This window comes from Podarcis vaucheri, assembly GCF_965113315.1.
Source record: "Podarcis vaucheri genome assembly, chromosome: 12".
NCBI lineage: Eukaryota > Metazoa > Chordata > Lepidosauria > Squamata > Lacertidae > Podarcis > Podarcis vaucheri.
In genome coordinates, this window is record NC_138750.1 from 30,468,856 (window position 1) to 30,495,228 (window position 26,373).

A 26,373-nucleotide genomic window follows, 5' to 3' on the forward strand; every position below is an offset into this window, starting at 1 on the left:
TATTTATTGATAACTGTGAATGTTGAAACCAGAAGAAGAGATGTTACATAACTCCAACAATTTCCCAATATTTCATATATTTAAAAAGACCAGTCCTTTCTGGGATGGAGGTATGGGGAAAATATTGCATTATCTGACTCATTCTTGTACAATGGTACTGTCAGGGCAGGACTTTGGGCAGAAGCCTGGGGTCCCACTTAGTGTGGGTGGGCAAAACCAGCAGGACTTGCTTACTGCATTTGAACATAGGCAGGGGTGGGGGGAACCCACCAGATCACCATCTATAGAGGAGGGACACCAGTAAGATAGGTCTGGGTTGGGTTGGGGGGCTGTGTCAAAAATTACCTGACTCCACCACTGCTCTTCCCTCACACAATGCACCAAAGAGACCTGCAGTTTTGCACCCCATAGATTATAAAGAATTACACCAGCGTCGTCGCCGCTGGGGTTGGTTCAAAGCGCTGGGCGTGAGCGCTTGTGTCGGGGCTGCTGTGAACTTGCCGCGTCCAGGCTCATGCATAATTCTTGCTAGGGCTGGGCTTCCCCCTTCGGCGTCTCCTCCCTCCAGCCAACTCTTAGCGAGGTCATTCCAATGAGAGCGAAGGAGACGCTCAGACAAGGTCGCTTTCCCCCCTCTCTCTTTTCTGGAGAAGACACCAGCTGAGCGCGAGAAGAGAGGAGCGTGGTGCTGAATTTAATCTGCCTTCGCCAGCCTCAAAGATATCCAGACTCTTATTATACAGCGTCCGCAGAAAGAGAGAGCAAGGCAGAGACAGACACCCTAAAGGAGAACAAGATCGATGCCACCGCTGAGGAGAGTCGCGTGATCAGGAAGCGTCTGGAGAGCGCGCGTCGGGGAGGTTTGGGGAAGGAGGAATCAGCACCTCGGACAGCTCCCCGCTGAAGCTTCCTTCGGGCTCTGCGTGGCCGCAGCGGCGCTTTATCCGCTCCAGGCTTCATCGACGCCCAGCACAGAGCAGCGCGAGAAATCCACCTCCCCGACCCATCAACTGGAGGCGCGCCCAGATTTAGGATCTCCGGCCCGGCTTGGAGAGAGAAGCACGCCCAGACTCGAGGCCACCCGGCCTTCACCGCTGTGGCTATATGCCTGCCCGCTGCTGCTGAAGAAGAGGACAAAAGTTTGCCGCGGAGGGTAGAGCCCTTCTCCTCCCTCTTCCCTTCCCCTTGGAGAAGGCGAATGCGTCGCTTTCGGAGCTGATTTGGTAGGAACGATGACCGAGCGAGGATGTGCACCAGCAGTCAGATCATCGGAGGCCTCCTGGTGCTCTCCGTGCTGGAGATAGGGCTGGGGGTCTCCAGCGTGGCCGTGGGGGCGGTCAGCTTCAGCCTGGCTCTTTCCGAGCGTGCGCCTCAGCTGGGAGACTCTTCTCCGGTATGGAGCGGGGTGTGTGTACGTTAGCCATTTCACTCTCTCTTTAACTCTTGATGGTGATGATGTTGTGCTCAGCGGGTGCTAATTTTCCATACGGCCCTTTATCTAGCTTGCATGCTCAGTGCACTCTTGATATCTGCATGATCCATGTGTATAGAATGCTTCCTTTCTTCCCTTCCCTCCCCTCCCCTTCCCAACCTATTTTAGGACAATATAACCTGAACTTTATTTGAACCCTCTAGCATAAAATCTCACACCCCACCGCAGCCTTCATCAGATTTATACCTGCGGAACACTGGGCCATGCTTTTGGCCATGGAAAAATCTACAGTGGGGTGTAAAACTCTTCCAGCTGCCCTGCTCCATGCAAAGCCATGGAGGAAGGATCATAGCTCAGTGGCAGAGTGTTCATCATGCATGCAGCTCCCAAGTGTCTCTAGGTAGGGCTGGGAAAACTCCTACCTGAAGCCCCAGGTCAGAGCAGATAATATTGAGCTAGATGGACCAATGGTCTGACTTGGTATAAGGGGGCTGGGTGGGCAGGCAGAAGTCCAGGACCCCATACAGCAGAATAAGCAGAAGACTCCCAAATGGAACAGGGGTGGCTTAACACTTTGGAAGTAAGCAAAGTAATGCACATTGCCACCTTAAGCCAGTACCCCCCTACCAGATGCTTATGTCTAAAATTATCTAGTTGCACCATTGTGCAAAGGACCAGGTGGTAGTCCAAAGACAGAAAAGGTATTTCCAAATGATGCCAAGGACATGCCTTAGACTGCATATTTCTGAAAGGATGAAAAGGAAGCATGTTCTTGCAGAATTACATCATTTTATTGTGATCAGGATAGAGCAACTGCATCTTTTAGTCAGGATTTTACCAGGAACTGAAAATGTGGACAAAGTCAGTCAACATTCAAGCATATTCACAATTCATTTTGACATCATATGTTCTTTGTTTGAAATCACTTACCACCACCACCACTTTAAATATCAGTAAAATAAAGATTGACACCTCAGCTTCAATAGAGGGTGTCTTCTTCTTCTTCTTCTTCTTCTTCTTCTTCTTCTTCTTCTTCCTCCTCCTCCATCCATTGTAACTATTTGTTGAATGAAAGTACATTGTACTGTTTTCTATTGCAATTCATGAGACTGGCATCCAATGTTCTTCAGAGCTCAGCTTTAGGCACCCTTCTCCTAAACATAATCTTTGGAAACCAGTCCTATTAATTTAAATGGAATTTGGTGCAACCCAAACAAAACTAAGCAGGTTTAATTCCCATTCAGATGAATTGAATTTTAAATCTCAGTTACATTATTAAATCCAACTGAGTGGGATAGGACTTAAGTATGTGTAACTTTCAATGTTATGCCCAGCATGGCTAACATTGTGGTGCATGGTAATAATCATCAATGCAGCCATCATGGAGTAGCAGTGGAGTTTTCAGCTGAAATTAGTTAGGTTACAGTGGGGTATGCTGACCGATGATTTCACTTGCATTTGTATAAAAAGCATAGCATACAAGGTACATTTCCTCACTGGTTCTGTTTAAATCATTAGAAAGCAAAGCAAATGTGACCTGTATTAGGATTCATAATTTTAATTGAATAAGAACTTTAAAACTTAAAGAGAAATGAAGTGGGGAAAAACGATGCACAAGGTGACCATTTCCTCTGATTTTAGACAAAATAGCTGCACATTCCTGTGTTGAAATGTCTAGTTAGTACATTTACCTACATATTAGTACATGTTTATTGGAAAGTAACACCAGCACATTGATTAAGCTGCTGAGCCACAGAAGAAGCACTTATAGATTGTGGTAAGAGCTGGGAATCACAATTTCACACTTTCAGGTGGCCCGAGTATAATAGTGGGCATGCGTGGGGGGAGGTATAGCTTTCTGAAGAGCAGGTTGGATCCCACCCAAATTACTTGCACTTAGATCCCAATGAAATCAATCGGACTTAAGTTCCAACAAACTTGGGTTGGATTCAACCCTATGGCTTTTGTCAGACTAGGAGTAATCATTAAACCTTTGAATGGCAGTGCTCAGCTGAAGAAGCAGCTGTGGATAAAAAATACTGATACTGATAGACAATTAGATAATTAGGTGCATATTCATATTAGCCTAGTGGGTTTCCTGCCTCAGTGTAAGCCTGGAAATGTTCTACTATTACGAAGTTTTATTGGGTAAGGATCTTGCATATTTTTAATCTATTTCTGGGCTTCCTTGCTAGTTGCCTCTGTGCATACCAATATGAGTACAGCTTTAAAAAAATCATATATGAACAGCCTGATCTAGAACATGGTTAAACTCATGATGGAGTCATCCAACCATATTAATTTGCAGCTACCTTGTTCCACGTGGATAGTACACACATAGCAGGGTACACAACATACAGGACGTATGGGACATTTCCGCAAGCCTGGGTTCTGGGTGGATGCCTAACTTAAAAATGTGCCATGCTGTATGGTTTTGTGACTGCATCCTCAAATATTTGGTTTCAAGCTTACCTTTGCTAAACTGTCATTGTTTTCCCGCAAGGGTGAGATCTCTGCCTTTTTCAAGAACTGCAAGGGGTATGAGCTGGTTGATGCAGTTAGGTGTACCCTACTGAATGGCTTCTGAGAGAGCTAATTCATATAGTCAGCTTCCCCATATGATACTGGCCAGGTTGTAACCCTATCAATGGCGCAGCAAGCTTTCTGAGACCACTGTATCTGTTCTGTAAATGTGCTCTGTGGTTGGTCTAACAATCTCATCTTAGACATATTTGCTCCGAAGAAAGCCATATTGAATTCATTGAGATTCATGTCCAAGTAAGCATGCTTGTAACTGCAGAATTAGGCTTGAAACTGAATGGTTTTGTTTTAATTGCAATAATTTCAGGTATCAGAGGGTCAGGTAGGGTGGGATGAATTGCTTCAAACTTCTGAAGAGCACACCCATTAGAGGAAAGCTGATTTTTATGCACTCTTCCTAAAAATAACATAACATGGAAATTTAATTAAAGGCCTTTGACCCACTTCTGTCTCCAAATAGCTGCAACTAGATGGGAGCCCAGTTTCACACATAAGTGGCTAAAGGGAAGGTTACTATGGAAACCTTAGCTCAGAATATCCTGCTTTGTGTAGATTGAAATCATGCACATCTCTATTACACATATTGTCTCACCAACCACAATATCCTATTAAGCTGCCAAATGATATATTTGCTTTTATTTGTTTACTGCTAGGCACCTTTAGCCACCTTTTCTATTTTAAAAGAACACTCAAAGTGGCTAAACATTTATAAAGCAGAGAATAGCAGTTGAATGCACCATCACTGCCAGTAAAGGTTTTAAAAAATTACCCCAACATTGTTACCCTGTAATTCAGATACAGTTAAAAAGTATCTCAAAAGCCAACTGTAATAAATATATTTTCACAAGGTGAGCAGAAATGGGACCAGGCAGACTTCCTTAGGGAGGGTGTTTCATAACTTTAGGATTCCATAACTTTGGTGTTTATACCTTCTCATTGCTGTAAACCAATTTTTATTGACAACAATGGTATGCAGTATAGCCATAGTTGCAATGTGTGGACTCCAGTCCACAGCAGTATTTTTTGCATAAGCAAGTCCATTATTGAAATTAAGGTCACATTTGTGCAGAGTTCTGATGCACAAGATAGTTTTATTGCTGACAGCCTTCATGGATAAAAAAATTGGTTCATGGTCAGTAGCAGACCCACCAAGATCAATGGAACTGCTCATATAGTCAGTGCTAATTGCCTTCATAATGATAAGGGTCGTGTATGAGTGGAAACTTGTTCAAGGCCAGTTGGAAACATACTGTGAGATGCAGACTTTGAGGTATTGGGCATATTCTTGCGGAAATTGGCTATATCTTACTTACAAGTAATATCAAAAGATGTGGTAGACAAAGCCTATTACACTTCCTGAATACCCAAGACATCTGGGTGGAGCAAGAACACTAAAAAATGTTGGCATCATTAAATTGATTTAGAAATCTTGGGGAAGAAAAGCCATATAAGAATTGTAGGGTCTTGCTTACTTTGGTACATAATCCAAAGACTCTCCGGCTGCAACCATGAAAAACATTATTTTAAAAGAAAGAAAACCAGATATTATTTGATATTTAATGGGAGCCGCTTCAGTCATACCATATAGGACTGGGGGGACCTGTAACTCTCCAGATATTGTTAGACTCCCAACCCCCATCATCTTCAACCAGAATGTTCAATGGTGATGGGAACTGCAGACCAACAACATCTGGAGGGCCAAAGGTCCACTTAGAGGCTGTCTAGTGCTCATCTCTGTATTCATGATAGGGATATTAGACCTGGAAGATCCTTGGTACCAAGGATGGTCCAAAGATGCTAAAAATTCATGGCTTTGCTTGGATGAGAGTAGCCCACACTTAGAAAGATATGAAGCTGTCTCATACTAAATCTAGTTCAGTAAGGTCTTGACGCTAAGGACTTGGGTGAATATCTTGCCAGCTCTTCTACCAGCTGTCTTTTAAGTGAACCTGGGACTTCTGAACCCAAAGTATTTTGGAAACAAGACGAAAGAGTCATCTTATGCAAACATATGGGAGCAAGCTCCATTGACCACAGTGGGACTTACTTCTAAACAAACATGTGTGGGATTGCTCTGTTCATGTCTATTAAAAGGAATTTCTGCGGACTGTCAAAATATAGAGCTCTACTCCAATAAGGGACCTCAGAACAGAATGGTTACACTAATTACAAATGTGAGAGCTAATGAGTTTTCCAAGCTCAAGAGCAGAAAGGTTAATATATCCGAGAAGAGAGAAATGAAAGGAAAAGAAATATATTAAAATATGTAGTAAAATATATTATGGATCTTCTGCTTCTGTCCACCTAATTTTTCTGGAGTTGCAATTTGGCATGGTTCTCACTCTATAAGAAATCAGTTTCCGTTAAGGCAACAGATATTGGAAGAAGAGTCTAGTTATATGGCAACAACCTAAAATCAATCACTCAGTTAATCTCATCTCTGTGGAGACCCTTATCTTGCTTGTGATATAGATGAAGATATGTCTGTCCTCTCAGTTATACGAGTGGATAAAAGACTGAAATACAAAAACTCTTTGAATCCAGCCGTTGTATGCTGGATGCCTTTCCACTTGTATTACTTGTCATAGTCATACAACGTGAGGTGTAATTAGTCCTTTGAGGTGAATAGAATTGCTGCTAGATTTGACTTTTTAAAAAATCTACTACTCACACGGAATGAGCTGGTTCTCCATAGAAACGGCAGAACCAATTGCACGAGCGTGTTGAGCACACAGGCATACACTGCGAAGAGAGTGACAGCATGCATACAAATCGCCTCTACACACAGAGGAAGGCATGCAAGCATGCATCCACCAAAAAGGAAGAATAAATCTGCTTTTTTAAAAAATAATAATCCTGAATTATGTAAGTCACATCAGTGGTAGTGCATGTGCTAGCTACTAACTTCAAAAGTGCCATATCGATTCAGTGTTTTGATTTTCAAACAAGAAGTGCCCAGGCTAAAAACTGTCTAGGATCTAGACAGGCCTTTCTTCTCATTTCAGATGTTTGAGAGGGCTGCTGGCAGTGGTTCCCTGTGGTGCTTGGAAGTCACTCTGTTCATTAACAAGAGAGACACCCACCCACTCGCTCACTTGCTCTCTTCTTCACTTCCTCTGATTCTGGGCTGAGCCCTGACACCATGGCGTAGCAGGCCAGGGAGGAAGCACCACCATTTATCACACAGCAAGGATGATGAAGTCATTTCCTGGAGCCCCCCTCCAGGGGGTATGATTGGCCAATCCTCTTCATGCCAGCCATTTCATTAATCAATCAATTAATGAGATTTAATATCCTGCTTCATCAACAAAAAAAAGCCTCTAGCGGTTTACATAAAACAATATAAAAGGTTCATTGAACAATTCTAATCAAATCAAATGTTAAAAGCAAGGTATCCAAACAAAAATAAAATCAGAAGTTTTAAAAGAAATATATATAATGCAGGAAGTTCGCAGGCTATGCAGGATTATGTTCATACTAAATCATGACTAAAACCAAAATTGTGTATAGTCAAAATGCACTGGGTTCAGTGGTGGGCAGGATTGCCAAAGTTATTTCCCCCCAAAAGCTATCCCCTTTCCACCCCCTTTTAAAAAAAATTAAAATCCCCATGTGTGTAAAGCTCAATGTGCACAAGCTAAGTCCACATAAGTTGTGGGTTTACTGTAAAACCACATAACAAAATGATGTGCTGCCCTGGGCTCCTTTGGGAGGAAAGGCAGAATGTAACTTTAATACATAAGCAAATATTGAAAATACATGTATGGGTAGGTTTGATTTTTTATTTTTTATTTATTTTGTAGCAGGTGCTGAAAACAATACAGTGAAGGCTCTTACCTAACATTAATGGGCAGGGACTTCCAGAGAGTAGGTGCTGCCACAGTGAGGGATCAATTCCTTGTAGATGTGAAACATACATCATGTGATACTTGTAAAAGTGCCGCTTCCACAGATCAACGTAATCAAGTGGGCACATATGGGGTAAGGCTATCCTTCAAGTAAACTGGTCCCAAGCTGTTGAGAGCTTTAGATATGACCATACTGTATAATAGCTTATATGCCATAATACCAATAGCACCTTGAATTTGGCACAGTAAGAAATCAGCAGCTGTGCAGATCTCTGGGCAGGCGTGTAATATGCTGACAGGGTCTCGTTCCCGTCGGAAATCATGCTGCAGTATTCTGCACTGATTGCAGTATTCTGGGCCAAACTCAAAGGAAGCTCTATATACTGGAATGCATTGCACTAACACAGTCTTGAATTAGTGTGATCAAGCTCTCCCAGTCCTGGGAAGGTCGCAACTGTTGTACCAGTTGTTAAAGAAGCTCTTCTCAAAGAGAGAAACTCACTAAATAGGCGAAGCAGACATAGAGATGGGTCATATTAGCATGAATATGCCACTTTATTTTTTGAAAAACTCCCAAGTCACTTTTTTATGGTAACCAAAACGCTGCAAAATAGCTCGCAAGCATTTGAGTCAGAACTGTCCATCAGGCTGGATAATAAGCAAAAGTGTGTGTGTGTGTGTGTGTGTGTGAGAGAGAGAGAGAGAGAGAGAGAGAGAGAGAGAATTTAGTTTGATATTGAAGCTGTAGTGTCTGCACTGGTCAAAAAAATCATTTTCAGAATGAATCATTTTTTGAGAATTAATCTCAGAAGATGCGTAGCTATTGGGGTTGTCATGAAAAGCACCTGAACTTATTCCCTGTATTTATTATATATATGTCTACCTTTTCTCCAAGGAGCTCCAAGGTGCCATAAATGGTTCTCTTCCTCTCCATTTTATCTGCATAACAGCTCTGTGAGGTAGGCTAAGCTGAGAGTGGTTAACTGGTCCGGTGAGCTTCATGGCTGAGTAGGGATTTGAACCCTGGTCCCGCTGGTCCTAGTCTAGCACAATAACCACTGTACCACACTGACATGGCCTCACAATTTACCACTACTGCACTTCTTGGCATCTTAAAAAATAAAGGCACTGGAACTGAGTCCCCACAACCCTGGTTCAAAGTAATGAAAATTAATTTAAATTTAACATATTTTTTTAAAAATGTACACAATAATATCCAACAAGTAAGAAACAAAATAACCTTGTCTCTTTCACATTGCTGCTCAGCACATGGACACCTCACCCCCCCTTGCTGTACAGCACATTCATGGCATGGATGTCACCTGCAGCCATCTACCCATTCATATTGCAGCTGGGCTCACCACTACTCTTATCTGCTTTCGCTTCAGTGCACCAACTACAATCCGAATCAGAGATGCGGGAGAAAATTAATCCGGTTTGCATTTGAAGATGAAGCTATCAAATGCACACGTTCTGAAACTGCCTGAGAACTGATACCCAGTGCTCTTTTGCAATGTTCTCTTCTCTGATTTTGCAGGGCAGTTCCCCAGCCAAACGATGTTTACAACATTGCGTATGCTAGGGGAAATGGTGCATAAAAACAGATACATTTGTGAAAACGGCACATAATGTGCATTGTCTTAGGATAAACTGTTTGCAAAAGTGCGTGCATGGGTCAAAACGGCACACAGAGGTGTTTATTCAGAGAAATCTGTACTAAAATGCTGGTGAATTTTCGGGATGCTTTTTTGAAAATCTCAAATTGCTGCAGAAATGTGGAGAAACCAATTTAAGAAGAGAAAACTGAGAAACTGGGCTAGACCCATGAGCAAAGGCCTCGTATGAGCCCATTGCAGTGAAGTGGTGGAAACATCTGGTCTTGCGCTAGAGGAGAAATCCTAACTGGTGGCCAGAACAGAAGGGGAGCAAGTAGTTTGCCTGGAGAAGATATGGTGACTGGGCTTAGACTGGGCCTGAAGCCATCACCCAACAGCAGTGGGTTGGCTCAGGATCCATTGGGTCCTGGGGTGGCTCTGTCCTTCCCTATCCTTAGAATGGCCCATGTTGTGGCTGGCTATTTCTAGTGGGGTGGGTCTCACCAGTGGCACTCCCCCCTGCCTGTGCTGGCAGAAGGGGAAGGTGTCTCATGCCTCAGGCAGGAGCTGGCGGGAGGCTGTTGGGTGGGTGAATCCAACCTCCCTCCCCACAAGTGAGGCAACAAGGGTTTTGGACTGCTGTATTAGTGGTTGTGTGAACTGATGCTCGGCCGCACATGCACATGGAGAGAAAGATAGCTAGAGGGAGAGGCGGGGAGGGAAAGAGAACGATGTTAATGGCATTATTATGTCATCTGATAACAGCATTCTCTGAGCAGCTTACTATAATTACGTTAAAGTACAATAGCTTTCATGAGTTATTAGGTTCTGCTAAATTAATAACCACTGCTAGACCGATCACTCTTTGTCTAGTTCTCTTGCAAAACCATCCAAGCTACCAAACAGTGCCTGAGAGAGTAAGGTAAAGGTAAAGGGACCCCTAATCATTAGGTCCAGTCGTGACCGACTCTGGGGTTGCGGCGCTCATCTCACTTTATTGGCTGAGGGAGCCGGTGTACAGCTTCCAGGTCATGTGGCCAGCATGACTAAGCCGCTTCTGGCGAACCAGAGCAGTGCACGGAAATGCCGTTTACCTTCCCGCCAGAACGGAACCTATTTATCTACTTGCACTTTGATGTGCTTTCGAACTGCTAGGTTGGCAGGAGCAGGGACCGAGCAACGGGAGCTCACCCCGTCATGGGGATTCGATCCGCCGACCTTCTGATCGGCAAGTCCTAGGCTCTGTGGTTTAACCTACAACGCCACCCGCGTCCCACGCCTGAGAGAGTACCTGAAGGTAAAAGCTGGGCATAGTCTTCCTCTTTGCCAACTTTCTCTGCTAACTTGGGATCTGTTCTGTTAGATCATGGGTTGGCAAACTAAGGCCTGGGGGCTGGATCCAGCCAAATTGCCTTCTGGATCCAGCCCGCGGATGGTTCGGGAACCGCCACGTGGATCAGCATGGAGATTCTGATCGTTTGGGCTGCACCATCCCCCCCCCCAGGTCTCCCTCCAAAGTCTAACTTGTGTGTGTGAATATTAAGTAAGAAGCAAGCACACACACAAAGCAAACCTGCTAACTTATTGACAGTTAAGCATTTATATCACTCATACAGAAAACCCTGATGACTCACTTCTGAAATGAGTGACAAATGAGTGGCATTCAAATGCCAAAACTGATCCAATGATTATTCATTCTCTGAATCTTCTCTCTGGTTTAGTCACCTCTCGGTCTGCCTACAGTAAACCCAGTTAGGCTCCTTTACAGAGAAACTAGCTGCACCTAATTTCATTGAATGAAATCAGTGGTATTTTAGGTGCTCTTCAGACAAGAGACACAGATGTGTGGTAGCCCCTTTTTTGTGTGACACAATCCCATCTGGTGATTGGGATTCTGTATAGTCACAGCCCCAGCTGCATGGAATTGCTTCAGAGAAAAGCAGTCCAAAGGCAGCGGCAGCTGTAAGGGCACCTTAGTCACAACTGATCTAAGTCACTGATTTCAATAGAACTTAGAAGTAATTAGCTCAGAAACCTCCAAGCGCCCCTCTTTTCCAGGGACAGTCCTGGATTTACAGAAACCATCCCAGTTTCTGATTTGATTTCAGAATGTCCCCCTTTTCCTTGGGACATCACTGTTTTTCACTGGAGAAATATTGGAGGGGGTGGAGTTATGAGACCCCTGAACCAAGGAGATAACTATACAACCTGAAGGCAGCCCTGTATAGGGAAGCTTTTTTATTTTTTATTTTAAAATGTTTAATGTTTTATTATGTTTTTATATATGTTGGAAGCATCCCAGAGTGGCTGGGGGAACCCAGTTAGATGGGTGGGATATAAATAATTAAATTAGTATTAGTATTATTAGTATTAGTATTATTACTCCCTATTTTCATTGGAGAAATGTTGGAGGGTATGTTACCTTCCCCTGGATAGAAACGACAGTTTTTACATAGAGAAATCAATATCTACACTAGATGTGTCTTTTATGCCAGTTACTCGCAGGCTGATGCTATGCATTTTTCTTCCCAGTGCAAGCAAACTTCCTAGTACTACAAAAAAAGATTGAAGGAGACCATCTTCCTTTGACCCTCATAACACATTTCCTTTTTCCTCTGCCTGTCCTCACATACCTGAATCCCACAGCCAGAATCTTGCGAATCATGGGAGGTGTGGGGATTCAGGGCTGAACACCCACATTTTCATGATCTTCATGAAAACGACACCTGGCTTGAGAGCAGTACATGTGAAAAGGATCTAGGAGTCTTGGTTGACCACAAACTTGGCATGAGCCAACAGTGTGGCGCGGCAGCTAAAAAAGCCAATGCAATTCTGGGCTGCATCAATAGGAGTATAGCATCTAGATCAAGGGAAGTAATAGTGCCACTGTATTCTGCTCTGGTCAGACCTCACCTGGAGTACTGTGTCCAGTTCTGGGCACCACAGTTCAAGAAGGACACTGACAAACTGGAACGTGTCCAGAGGAGGGCAACCAAAATGGTCAAAGGCCTGGAAACGATGCCTTCTGAGGAACGGCTAAGGGAGCTGGGCATGTTTAGCCTGGAGAATAGGAGGTTAAGGGGTGATATGATAGCCATGTTCAAATATATAAAAGGATGTCATATAGAGGAGGGAGAAAGGTTGTTTTCTGCTGCTCCAGAGAAGCGGACACGGAGCAATGGATCCAAACTACAAGAAAGAAGATTCCACCTAAACATTAGGAAGAACTTCCTGACAGTAAGAGCTGTTTGACAGTGGAATTTGCTGCCAAGGAGTGTGGTGGAGTCTCCTGCTTTGGAGGTCTTTAAGCAGAGGCTTGACAACCATATGTCAGGAGTGCTCTGATGGTGTTTCCTGCTTGGCAGGGGGTTGGACTCGATGGCCCTTGTGGTCTATTCCAACTCTATGATTCTATGGGTGCCCTGATTCACCTCCCTGATTCATTTGTATATTTGGTTCTTACATGCTGCTTCACAAAATAGCTTAACTCAGTTGGTTCGAGCGCTGTGCTGATAACGCCAAGGTTGCAGGTTCGATCTCCATGTGGGAAGGCTGCATATTTCTGCTTTGCAGGGGGTTGGAATAGAAGATCTTCAGGTCCCTTCCAACTCTACAATTCTAGGATTCTAAGATTCCCCCCAAATAGCCTGGTGGCCAGTCTCTAAGACCTGATAGACATAATCAGGCCTGTGGCCTGGAAGGGTCCACACCAGTGCTTTGCAGCAACCTAACCTGGATGTAAACAGAGTATGTTTTAACTGTGGCCAGAGATCATCTCCCCAAGAAGGGATATGACTGACATGCTGGGCAAAGCTTATGGAAGGCACTACAAGCAGCAGTAGTACAGGATCTAAACCAGGTGTAGGAAAGCTTTGGCCCTCCAGATGTTGCTGAACTGCAATTCCCATCAGCCCCAGCAAGCATGGTTCATAGCCAGGGATGATACACAGTTGAACAACATCTGGCTTCCACAAACCTGATATAAATGCTTCCCCCAAGCTTTGCACCTCTTTCTTAAGGGACAGTGCAGCCCCATAACAAAGACTGACTCAACAGCATTCCCTAAATCATAGGCTGACAGCGCCTCTGTCTTATGTACAACGATCTTCAATTTTTTTTAAGCTTTCAACCAGCCTATTACTGTCTCAGGGTCTGATTCCTAAGTTATGGAGAGTGTCCTCCACAGCTTATGAAAGGAGAGACCCGGGTCTCAGCTCCTTGCCTCAATTCCTCCCCTCTCTGCTCCAGACCCATTTTTTCTGCCACAAAGAATCTGCAGACAGCCAAATCATAGCATTCAATAGATCTTCCAAGCTCTTCCCGGGTTGCAGGCTGAATATATTTTAGTCGCTAGGAAAGAAATTGCCTGTAAGGGGATTTATGGCAGTCTTTTCGTTTTGGTTTAAGAAGCTCAAGTGGATCAGAACAAAGGCAATTCATTTCCAAACTGCATCAGGAACTTATTGGATTAATGCACATTTTGGCCTGAATGGCCTCCCCAAGTAACTTTATGCAACCGTTTATTTATTTTTTTGCCTCCAGTAATATCCAATGACAGCTTATTCGTAATTAGAGTTTATGCAGATTGTGAAATGTCTTGCTAACCTGCTTTCTATGCAGAGTGAGGATGTGAGAATCATACTTGATAAAAGTAGTTGCTTCAGGCCAAACATGATGTGTGTCAGAAAATGTGCCCAGAAAAAAAAGCAAGTGAGCAGTTTTCCACTTGACCCACACTTTCTACACATGGGTCCAAGTGGTTTCTCCCTTGCCCTGCTCCTTTCCCCCTAGGGAAAACCTATTTTCGCTCTAAATAGGAGCAAATGTCAATCCGGATAAAACCTGCTGTTTGTTCCAATTGAGCACTAAAGAGTGGTTTTCCCCAGGGGGAAAGTGGCAGGATAAGAGGAAGCATGGATTAGCCTTAAGTGTGTGTGTGTGTGTGTGAGAGAGAGAGAGAGGGGGGGGGGAGAGGGAGAGGGAGGGGGAGGGGGAGGGGGAGAGGGAGAGGGAGAGGGAGAGGGAGAGGGAGAATGAATGAATGAATGAATGAATGGAGAAAGAGCTTTAAAATGCACCAGGAGAGAGCTGAACACCCTTTGCACCTTGTAGGGCTCTGTAATTGAAAGTAACATGGAAGAAAGCTGGCAGGTGAGAACCAAGTTTGGAGAAGAAAAGGGTGACTAGGGGAGTCTAGGACTCCATTTTCCATCTATCAGTTGCAGCCTGTATGATCAATACAGGGATGGTGTAATCCAACAATATCTGGAGGGCCCTAGATTCTTCATCCCTGGTTCACCTACTTTTCCTTTCCTGCCTATGCTGCACTTTAAGTCATTGCACACCCCTGACCTTTTTATAGGATATTGGCAGGCTGAGTCTTGCTGCTGCTCTCCTGTATTATCATGCCTGTAACCTCACTGCTATAGGTGGAGATTCTTCCTGTGTCACAAGGTAGTCTAGGGTACAGGTGGTTCCAAATTACTGATCACCTAAGGAATCCTCCAGGCATCCTGTTTATTGAGAATTCAGCTCAATTAAGCTACACAAAGCTTACACCGAGGTTAGACTATGTCTACCGGAAAAGCTAATTGTGATGTGTCTATGTATCAATGATTGCATTGCGTGGACAGGCGGAGTCCCCAGATCCCGCGCAGTCCCCCCCCCGTCATGTGAAATAACGACTCATGACAACGTGCTATGGGATTAAATTGGCCACAACTTTATTAAATTTCAAATGTGGGTAGACCTTGGCTCAGGCATTGGGCGTTCTCCCTCCCCAGTCCCCAGCCGGGGACCTAGGGAGCTTCAGGGTTATCCAGTGTGTGTGGGGGGGGATGGGTCGGCTCTGCAGAACATATGTTCAAGCAGAGATAGCCGCCCCCATTATGCCACCGACGCAGGGGAGAGCAATGACGACCTTTCAGCGTACGGTCAAAGCCTCCCTTCAGAAACCCCTTTAACGGGGAACCCTGGTATCGCCGCCGCAAAGAGGCGAAAAGACTAAAGGATTCTGCCCAAGGCCTGATACCGCCAAAGTTGTGACATTTTGCTACGGGAAAGGCGAAACCTACCAATGCAGGGAAATTCCTTTCCGGCCCTTTAACAGCGACCTTATCGTAGCAGTGCCCGCATACCTGTGAAGAAAAGTTAACCTGCAAAACCTATGAAGAAAAGTTAACCTGCAAATAAGACATTAACTGAGGGTGGGTAGGGTGGGAGAAGCTCTGGAGCCAAGTGAGGATTCCCAGGTAAGATCCTCCCTCTATTGTGTGGGCAGGTAATCCCTCCCCTACCTGGCCTGGTCTCCTTGGCAACGCTTCCCCCAGGTGGGATTGGACAACTGACAGAGGTAGGCGGAGACCTCCAGGTATCCCACCTGAGGGAAGGCAAAGCCAAGCCTATGCTGTTGGGGCCGCTCCAGATCTAGGGGCTGCGCGCGTCCATGCAAAGGGCGCCCCCCGTTTTAAGCATGGAGCGGTCATTCCATCAAGTGATCTACCACCAGAGCAGAAGTGCTTCCAAGCTTGACGGGGACATAACAAGAGAGTCAGTGTGGTGAACCTCACTTCACTACAGAGTAATTTGCCATGTTGCAAGTGCCACTGCTGCATTGTGGGTTGCTGGGCCTAGAGAACTACTCAGACGTGGTGACACCAACTAGTATCCATGCATGTGTGACATCTTACACAGTGTTGGGCTTAGGTATAACCAAGCACACTGGGTTCATCTTGGCTTTCCAGCCATTAATATTTACAGACCACAGACCACTCTGACAGCATTTAGGTCTGGTGATATTTGAAACAGAATTGAACTTTTTCAGGAGGATGAGGTGGAATGTGTTGAATTTCCCTAGATTTTAAAATAATAATAATTGAATGTTAATGTGAAACAGTGTTTTCATGTGTAAGCACTGTATGGTGGTAAACTGGAGGAGGGGTTAAATTTGGGTTTCTACGATTTCTCTGTTGAGAATAAGAAACAAGCTGGACATGCAGTGTGATTCATGTAGCTATTCTTGGAAGTCCATTGAAGTATGTTCAATGATGCTTATTCCCAGGAAAATGTGCTGAAATCTAAATTCCCAGTTTTAGACTTTGTGCTTCAGTTTCTGCACTAAATACATCAGATTCATTTATTGAAATTCACTGTTTGAAATTATCTGTGCATGAAGATGTTTGACTTGTAGCATTTGGCTGACTTCTCCACATTAAGTATAATTGGGTTGACGACCATTATTGCCACTGGTTGTCATTTCTTAAGGCTGAACTGAGAAGGAAAAGCAGAATCCATAGCCCTACCATTTTGACCAGAAGTAAGAGGATGGCTGTAAAACATTTTTTGCAAAAGGAGAAACATTCAATAGCTGGTTAATAGGAAATATGAATAACTTTGCATGCACTCAAGGATAGATATGACCTGCCAAAAGGGCAGGCTGTAGCTGACCTTGCAAACAGGCCTAGAAACAGACTTTCAGAGCAATCCTAACTATAGAATATCAGTGTAACAGGTTGGCATAGTTTGACTCATTCCAAGCTCCATCTGGGAGCCTCTGGAAGGGGCTGCTGCTGGCTGAGTCTGCAGGTGAGTGTGGGCCTAAGTGTTGAGGATTGGGCCCTAAATGACAGGATGGAGCCGAACATGGTTTTGAATAAGTGTAAGACTCCCCTTTCTCTTTCCCACAACTCCTCAGAAGTTCCCCTTTTAAGATGGCTGCAATGGGATGTTGATGTGGCTCTAAGATTGCCGAATCCAAACTCTCATCCCAGTGGATTTTGGATTTGGTTTGTGCTGTTCCTAAATACAAAGAGGTTTGGCTGAAAACTGTTTTTCGAAAGAGTAATCCTGTCATCTAGATATAGCCACAGCTTTAAAAAAATGAATATTCTGCTACGGTTTTCATTGTTTTACAGCGTGGCGGAGTTGATGCTGCTGTTCTAGACTTTCAGTTATGACATATGTTCTTCTTGTTGTTACAGTTTCTGCTTTGTGGAGCGTGTGGAATACTGTGTGCCAAAAAAAAATCAGGACTTGTCGTAAGTTTTTGCATGACTTGTATTATGTATCAATAGATGAAATGCAAACTGCTGTGTGCCTTGAATTATTTACTGCTGCAAGACGCCATGCCCCATCTCCAAAAGGACAGTGGAAAGTGCCCTTGGGAAAGGTAGGTACTTTCCTACTCTGGGCCAGAGGCGAGCGACCGGCAAGATTCAGTTTAATTCTGTGCTGCCCTTGGCCTAATCCCATAGGAGAGGGAAGCCCTGAGGGCGAGAAGGAGTGTAAGAGGTGGAAAAATGGGTGAAGGAATGGAAGGAGGAGGTGGGAAAGCTCTTTGAAAGCTGTCAGTTCAGCTCTCTGGCAAGAATGTGGTTATCCAGTGCTATTTTTCTAGAAAAAGAGGTGCCAGAACTTGCCTCGTTCTCTCGTATAATAATAATAATAATAATAATAATAATAATAATAATAATAATAATAATAATAATAATAATAATAGTAAATTTATTTATATCCCGCCCTCCCCGGCCAAAGCCGGGCTCAGAGTGGCTAACAACAGTAAAAATAGCACAATTTATATAAAATCACAGTCAGTTAATTAAAATACACTCTAAAATCGATTCAGAATCAAATTAATGGCAACCATTTGGCTAGAGTTCTATGAGGATTACAGAAGGAGAGAAGAGATCAGACTGTGCCTTGGCCAAAGGCCTGGTGGAACAGCTCCATCTCAGAAAAATGTCAAGTCCCGCAGGGCCCTAGTGTCTTGTGACAGAGCATTCCACCAGATCGGGGCCACAGCCGAAAAAGCCCTGGCTCTGGTTGAGGCCAGCCTAACCTCCCTGTGGCCTGGGCTCTCCAAAATGTTTTTATTTGAAGACCTTAAGATCCTCTGTGGGACATACCAGGAGAGGCGGTCCAGTAGGTACGAGGGTCCTAGGCCGTATAGGGCTTTAAAGGTTAAAACCATCACCTTAAACCTGATCCTATACTCCATCGGGAACCAGTGCAGCTGGTATAGCACCGGGTGAATGTGATCCCATGGCGAGGACCCCGTAAGGAGTCTCGCCATGGCATTCTGCACCCGCTGGAGTTTCTGGGTCAGTCTCAAGGGCAGCCCCATGTAGAGTGAGTTACAATGGCAATGTAATCCCTTATAATGGCAATGGCACCCACCTGAGAGGTGTCAGGATTGAGTTCCAGCAAGTTCCAGCTGAAAAAATGCCCTGATGTCATCTAATATTATAATTTATAATGGCAAAGAGCCCACTGATGCAAAACAAAGGACAATCTCACCTAAGCACCTCTTTAGCTTGGCTTTTGATTTCTGAGGTGTACACTTTTAGGGCCTCTGTTGAAAATAAACTTGAAAGAAGCATTCTGTGGTAGCCAATATGAGAAGTTGTCCAAACTGCCTGGTTGTGGCGTACGTGGTGCCCACAATGGTTTCTATGGTTTGCAGATGTGCCCACAGGCCCCAAAAGAATGGCAACCCCTGTTACACATTCTGAGACAATGTACACACAGGTGTCAGAAGTTCTGTAGAACTCATAGCTACTTTTTACACCTTTCATATATGTGTTCATTGACATGCTTGTTGTAACTGGGGTCCAAAGCTCCCCTCCTCCCACATGTGCCTACCTGATTTTCTTCAGAGGCCCTGCTATAGCTATGAGTGCCCCACCATGTGAAGTGCAGCAGGTGGCTATCAAGCAAAGGGCCTTTTTGGTAGTGGCACCTCAGCTGTGGAGCAACCTAGAGAGGCTCACTGGGAGGCTGGTGAAGAGTTGTTGTATTTAATTCACCCAGGCTTTTAAAATTTATGTTTTGAATCTGGGCTGTACATCATTTTATGCTGTCTCTGGGCAAGGAAGGTTTTTTCCTTATTCTTTTTGGCCGTCTTTTATCATTTATGGTTGGTTTTTGGAAAATCTATCTTCTAGATTCTTTGAATTGTAGACTTGGAATAGGCCCAGAGGGTCATCTGGTCTAACCCCCTTTGATGCAGGCATCACAGCTGAAGAATCCCCATTGCATATACAGTGGTACCTCGGGTTAAGAACTTAATTCGTTCTGGAAGTCTGTTCTTAACCTGAAACCGTTCTTAACCTGGGGTACCACTTTAGCTAATGGGGCCTCCCGCTGCACCGCCACTGCACAATTCCTGTTCTCATCCTGAAGCAAAGTTCTTAACCCGAGGTACTATTTCTGGGTTAGCGGAGTCTGTAACCTGAAGCATCTGTAACCTGAAGTGTCTGTAACCCGAGGTACTGTAATGTATTGGCCCGAATATAAGCCACACTTTCCTCCCAGATTCTGACCGTGCAGCTTATATTTGCGACCTTACGGTATGCAGCTAGGAGTGTGGGACAAACAGCAGCAGGAGCTCCGCCCCCCCCCCCGAGAGTGCAGCCAGGAGCAGCAAGGAAGGGAGCGAGTTCTATTTGGGTATTTTTCTTTTCTTTTCTCCTCCCTCCCTCCAATTTTAAAGCTGCGGCTTATATTCGTGTGCGGCTTATGTTCGGGCCAATACAGTATTGTTTGCAAAATACTTTGTCATCACCTGCCCAGGGGAGGTTTATTTATTTATTTATTTAAATATTTTGGGCCGTGCGGCTATATATCCGTCAGTCCGTCACTCTGCTTTTCAGCCCCCCTGCACCCCAATTGCCTTCTCTGGCCGAGAAGTCCATGGTAACGTGATCTTTCTTGTCTCCTCCTAGATGATACTTTTCTCAGCCTGCTGTATCTGTGGACTAATTGGAGGAATATTAAATTTTCAGTTCCTTCGGGCTCTGACAAAGAAATCCTCAGCTCTCTATCCTCTGCATGTCACCTCCATGTCCCTGGCTTGCATCGGCATTGGTGGCTGCACTCTGTCCTCGTGGCTGACTTGTCGGCTAGCCAGCTACGAGCAAAGAAGAATGTTTTCAGAAAGAGAGCACTCGCTGCATCACTCCCACGAAATGGGCGAGAAGGTAAGTTGGGCAGCCTTCCCAAACCGTTGCGTTTCTTCCCGAAAGGCTCTTCTTGTGTTCTAATATATTCATTCAGCAGTAAGGGGAAGAATTCAATTTTCGGCTTTACAAAGGACTGGGAAATGAAACACTGCCGTTTGGTGCACGCTTCGTTCTGTTATAGAAAGCTATTTTTGGATACCGTATCTCCGCAGTACACCCATTTCAACAAAATGCGTCAATTATCTACATTGTTCCATTGTATAAGATAGACAAATGCTTAGCCACTAAGTCTAGCACTCCCTAAATAACCTGCTTAATTAATGTGAATATACAGACACACCTCGTTGCATGAAAATATTGTTTCCAGTGATATTTTCCTAGAAAAAGAGGTGCCGGAACTCACCATGAACGCCTCCGTCATTCTCTTATAATGGCAATGGTGCCCACCTGAGAGGTGCAGGAACTGACTTTTGGCGACTTTTGGCTGGGGGGGAAAGCTCTGATTGTTTCCCCCTGCTTAGTACTTTGTAAAATGGAGAGAGTCCAAAGATCAAATCTATGTGGGACAGGGATGGAAAACCCATGGTCCTCCAGATGTCCTTTTGAATGACAACTCACATCATCTCTGACCATTGGGAGCTGGGAATGATGGTAGCTCGGATCCCAACAACACTGGAGGCCACAGGTGAACTCCACCCCAATGTTGGTCAAGCTGAACAATCAGCAACCCCATGCAATGGATGTGTTGTTGGTTTGGTCTGCTTCAAGCTGCAGGTGGAAGAATCAGATGGCTGAATTTCCCCCACATATTCCCAGAGCATACAAAACCTGCGTACCAGGGAGGTTTGAGCCAGGCTTTCTGGGGATGTACAAGGTATTCTTAGCAAGAGAATGCACTTGGTCATCTGCTCCTATACTCTAAAGAGCTACAGTCCAGCACTAGAGTATATTGCCAGAACTTGCTGATTGTGTACATCTGTACAGGAAGTACAACTTTCTATATATTGATACTGACATGCTGCCTGTTTCTCTGCCTCATTTGTGACTGTTATATTAGAGATTGAGGGGTATTGAAATAACCGACCTGCCCAGCTGCCCAGTGGTACCCCCGACACCAGAGTTACCTTCAAGGTATGCTAAATTCTAGAATGCTACAATGCTTGGTTTGGATTTTAATAACTCTGTAGCAAGTTTAGTTTCTTACAGGAATGCATAATCAGACTTGGGGTGGATCTACACACAGGGGGGAAATGCTATGAATAAGTCAGAAATTAAATCTTTAAAACAAAAGAAAGAAAACATGGAAAATCACAAAGGGTTTTTTTTTGTTTTTTTGGTCTTCAGCGCTATCTTGTGTTGTATGTTTATAACACATTCAAAGCGCTCGTTTTTGACTAATGTTGCTGAGTCCTTGGTTGGTGCTTTGAAATCACCCCCAGAAGTCTTTATTCACTTACAATACTTCTAGGAAACATGACACAGAAAACTGCACAGTAAGATGTTAGAGTTGGAAGTATGTTCTTCATTTAACTTATTGATCCTTATTGTTGTTGTTGTTTAGTCGTTTAGTCGTGTCCGACTCTTCGTGACCCCATGGACCAGAGCATGCCAGGCACTCCTGTCTTCCTGCCTATAGGCATCCAAATAAGCATTTTGTTGAATGTACCGGTGGACTGACTTACACCTTTTCAAATCAGTATGCACTTAAAATACAGACCCTTGTCACAGACAGCCAAATCATCTTTTAAAACAAAAAAAAAACTTACACTTTTTTGCATTGCACTTTCCTGATTTAGAGTGACACGGTTGCAGTGCTTTTTTTCTAGAAAAATAGGTGTCGGTACTCACCATGAAATTGTTACAGTAAGTGCCACACTTTTTAACAACAAAAAGAGGTGCTGGTACTGCGTACCCTTGAGTACCCCCTGAAAAAAACCCACAAAGCACTGCACAGTTGTAAGCTTAGTGTCATGAGTTAAACAATTTCTTTAAAAAACTGACCATCTATAATCATAATGACTTTCAGGAGCAAAATTCAAATAGCTAACTTTATGTAAGCATTTTTGAATGAATGTACTGAGAATTTATATCTTATAATAATTTTTATTAGTTTTCAATTACAATAATCCAATAATAGCCTCATTATAACAATGCCAAATTATAATACAATTACTAATACCAATTATTCAGATGCCAAATTATATAATTTAGGTGACACCACCCCCCGCGTGCTAGAATTGATGGTTTGATGATTTACTTTATTTCTGCATTCCAAAGTCTTATTAATTTCAGTTACACTCCAGTCAAAATAACAATCCCTTATACAACAACTTATATTAACAACTTCCATTTGTACTGACATATTAAATGATTTATAAATTTACAGTTAAACATTCAAACTATTTCCTTGCTCTTCCTGTGTGTGGCAATTATTCTGTCTGTGATGTTTCTTCCTGTCCTTGTAAACTATTATGTCTATCTTTTCCCGGTTGTTGCTGTTCTCCATCATGGCTTGGGGTGGAGCTAATATCCTGGCAAGAGCCAGGTATTGAGATGAACTGCGACTGAAGCCCATTCCCCCCTGTCCCTGGGGCGAACTTGCAAGGATAATTACCCCCAATCATCCTTGTTTTTTCTTTGGCAACGATCTCCCGCTGTCGTGGGTGCTGCCTCCATTAAGGCAGACCGGAACTGGAAGCCCAAATGAACTGAGAATTTAGACCTTCCCCCCCCCCCATAGCTCACAAAGGATACAAAACCATGATGTTGCACTTCCCATGTGAGAAGTGCTTAAAACAGCCCTTTATCCATCCATCCTCACAACTCTCCTAAGTTGTTCTCCTCTTTCAACTATTTCAACAAGTTTGGATTTGTTTATACTATGAAAAGTTATATCTGAGGCAGAATCCAGTTATAATGGGTATAATCAGGGACTTTCCTCCTCCTCCTGCATTTTAATGTGATAGTACTCATAGTACTGATACACCCTCCGTTATCTCTGATCATGTAAGCAAGCTCCATAATTTCCTTTTTATAAATGGGGAAACCTAAGCAAACGCAGCGACTTGGTTGACTGAGGAGCTCCTGAGCCCTCCCTCCAATATTTGTTTTACTGGATGATACTGGCTTTCACTGGTGACATCCATTGGCTGCTTAATGGCTGAAGGGATGTTAAGTTTATTCATCTCACTCTGTTTCCCAGCAGACAGGTATCTACATCACCACATCCTCACCTCAACCGACATTATCTGGCGCCCTTCCTGGAAATCCCAGCAGAGACCAAGGTATCAAATTTTGACCCAATTGTCATCTCTTCCATAATACAAACATAGGTTCCATTTCTTCCATGGGGCATTATAAAAACAGGACAAGACAGATTTATTGTAAGAAACTGCTTAGGGCGACCATTAGGGAAGTTTTTCAATGTTTGATGCGGTATTGTGTCTTTAATATTCTTTTGGGAGCCGTCCAGAGTGGCTGGGGAAACCCAGCCAGATGGGTGGGGTATAAATAATAAATTGTTGTTGTTGTTGTTGTTGTTGTTGTTGTTGTTGTTGTTGTTATTTCTGCTGCTACCGCTTGTCAAAGACACTTTTTCAGTCACATGCTATCTGCTGTCTAGGGTGAAGGAAGGGCAGATGTCCTGTTGCTGTAAGGAGAGTTGAAATAACCAGGAGGCAGTTCCCAACAGCACTGGGAATGAAGGAGAAAGAAGCAGTAGACCAGGGGTGAGGAGATAAGGAGTCTAGGGCCTTCCAGATGACCTTGGACTCCAACTCCCATCAACCCCAGCCACCATGGCCAATAGTGAGGGATAATGGGAGTTGGAGTAAAACAGCTAGATGAGGCATATCCCTAAAGTAGGTCCACATCTCAATGTGAAATATAAGTTGTTGAGAAACAGAAACCTATCAGGACCTAACAAGAACTGGAGCTTGAGGGCCACCACGAAAAGAAAGTGAAAGCTAAGTTAAAGCGGCAGTGAGGCAGATGCTTAACACAAGAAAATACCAGACGAGTCATAAAACTTAGAGGGATGGGTGACAACCAGGCCATCAAGCTTAAGAACATAAGAGCCTGCTGGATCCAGCCAGTGGTCCGTCTAGTCCAGAATCCAGTGGCCAACTAGATGTTTATAGGGAGACCGCAAGCAGAACCTGAGGGCAACAGCACTCTTCTCCCCGTGGTTTCTTGCAACTGGTATTCAGAAATGTACTGTCTTCTGAATTCATAGCCATTTGGGGTCGTATCTAAGCTTCAAGATCAGTTGCAGGTGTACAGCGGATGTCTTCATTTTAACCTGTTGCCTGTGTGCTGGAATGGGTAAGGTTGGTGAAGAAGCTTTTGCTATGCTTCCGTGCGTAGAATCCTTCCATTTGGTGGCTGAAGAATGTCTGGAGGTTTTTTTTCTAGCTCTCTCATGTAATCACTTTTCATTACATCATGTTACACAGCATTAAGCTCCCCTAACCAATGAGCCAAGGAAGCAGCCTCAGGCCTGTGGGCCGCAAACTACCAAGGCTTTTCCACACCCATGACTAAGGGCGCTTCCAGATCCAGACTGTCACTCTTTTGGGTGGGATTCAATCATACCCCAGGAAATTCAGGCGGTGCAATTGAAGCTGATTTGGAGCCCTCACACAACAAGCCTGATTTCCAAAAGATCAGAACTTTCCCCTAATAAGCAAAGGGATGAGGAGATGCACTCGCAAGTGTTGGGATGGCACTTGCTTAACACAATGTCTTCTAATCTCACAAACAGATCAGAATGATGGCTCATTAAATGTTCATTTATTTATACTTTTCTATGCCACTTTTCCCTCCAAGGAGCTTGAGGTGGTGTACTTAGTTCTCCTTCTCCTCATTTTACTTTCACAACTACCCTGTGGGGAGGAGCATATGCTGAGAGGGAGCAACTAGCCTAAGGCCACCTTTAGAGCTTCATGGCCAAGTGGGGATTTGAACCCTGGTCTCCCAGGTCATGGTCCAACACTCTAACCGCTACACCATGCTGACTCCTAATAGTCAGTGTCATCCAATCTCTCCTTGAAAAGATTGCCTGGCAGCTCCATACTGTCATTGTGTGGCAATACACCCATGGGCTGATCATTCTGGGTGGAAAAATTCTAGGAAAGAAAATCTGGCACAGGCCAGATGTGAGCTTCAGTCCTTACGTTGCTTAAATCTGTACTGGCTAATTAGCAACATGCAAAGCTGACAAAAAAATTGCCTTTAATCACAACTCCCCATTTTATGCTTACAGGAAATGACAGACAACATATGTAATGGAGGCCCACACCTAATTTATAATGGAAGAGCCTACTGAATGGTTTACAGTTTTCAAGAAGAACAACTACTTTCAGGATTTTCTTTAAGAGGCAAAGATGTAGATGGCAGCGACTTTTGAGAGAAGACACTGGAAACATGGCGGCTTTTTATTTGCAATAAGTTCACAGCTGAAAACAACGACAGCACAGTGGCATCTCCTTGCAGAGAGATTCGTCTTGATTTTCTCTCCCGTTATTTGAAGATATTTTACTGCATATTTTGACGATACACAGTAGTGATAACATCCTTAATGTTTTCTTCTTCTTTTGTCTGAATGATTTTTTGGATGGCTGTGATCATATTTTAAAATGAATTTTTCAGACTCTTACTCGGGCTCGCCTTATGACGATTTTCTGGAATTAAAACTAAAACACAACAACCCGCAGACGTGAAAATGAAGAGTGTTTAAACAATGGATTGCACAATGGCAGGAATGGAAATGAGACTTGAAAGGCTCGCCTTTCCTACGCAGAGCCTAATGAATGAATTATGAGCATGCTGCAACAACACGGATGTCTTTGTTTTGAAAGACAGAATGCTTTAAGGATGCCATAAGTCAAAACCTGAACAATGCCTTGCTATAAAGAAACTGTAAATATTTTCAATTTGTGAGGTATATTTCATAATTTGTTCATACAAGATGTCAAATAAAAAGAAACCTAAAAGTGTGA

The 26,373-nt window shown here is 43.8% G+C and overlaps 1 protein-coding gene across 5 annotated transcripts; it reads left to right on the forward strand.

The window, feature by feature from the left end:
- TMEM196 (transmembrane protein 196) lies at positions 1-26,373 on the forward strand. 5 transcript variants are annotated; one of them, XM_082194016.1, is made up of 6 exons: positions 4-1,405; positions 17,396-17,452; positions 20,138-20,392; positions 21,432-21,505; positions 23,577-23,658; positions 25,638-26,373. In XM_082194016.1, the coding sequence occupies exons 1-6, from the start codon at positions 1,247-1,249 to the stop codon at positions 25,698-25,700; spliced, it is 690 nt and encodes a 229-aa protein (XP_082050142.1). In that variant the 5' UTR covers positions 4-1,246; the 3' UTR covers positions 25,701-26,373. The 5 variants fall into 5 exon arrangements, with proteins under 5 accessions (XP_082050144.1, XP_082050142.1, XP_082050143.1 ...); XM_082194017.1 differs by having other exon boundaries at positions 6-1,393; XM_082194014.1 differs by having other exon boundaries at positions 7-1,411.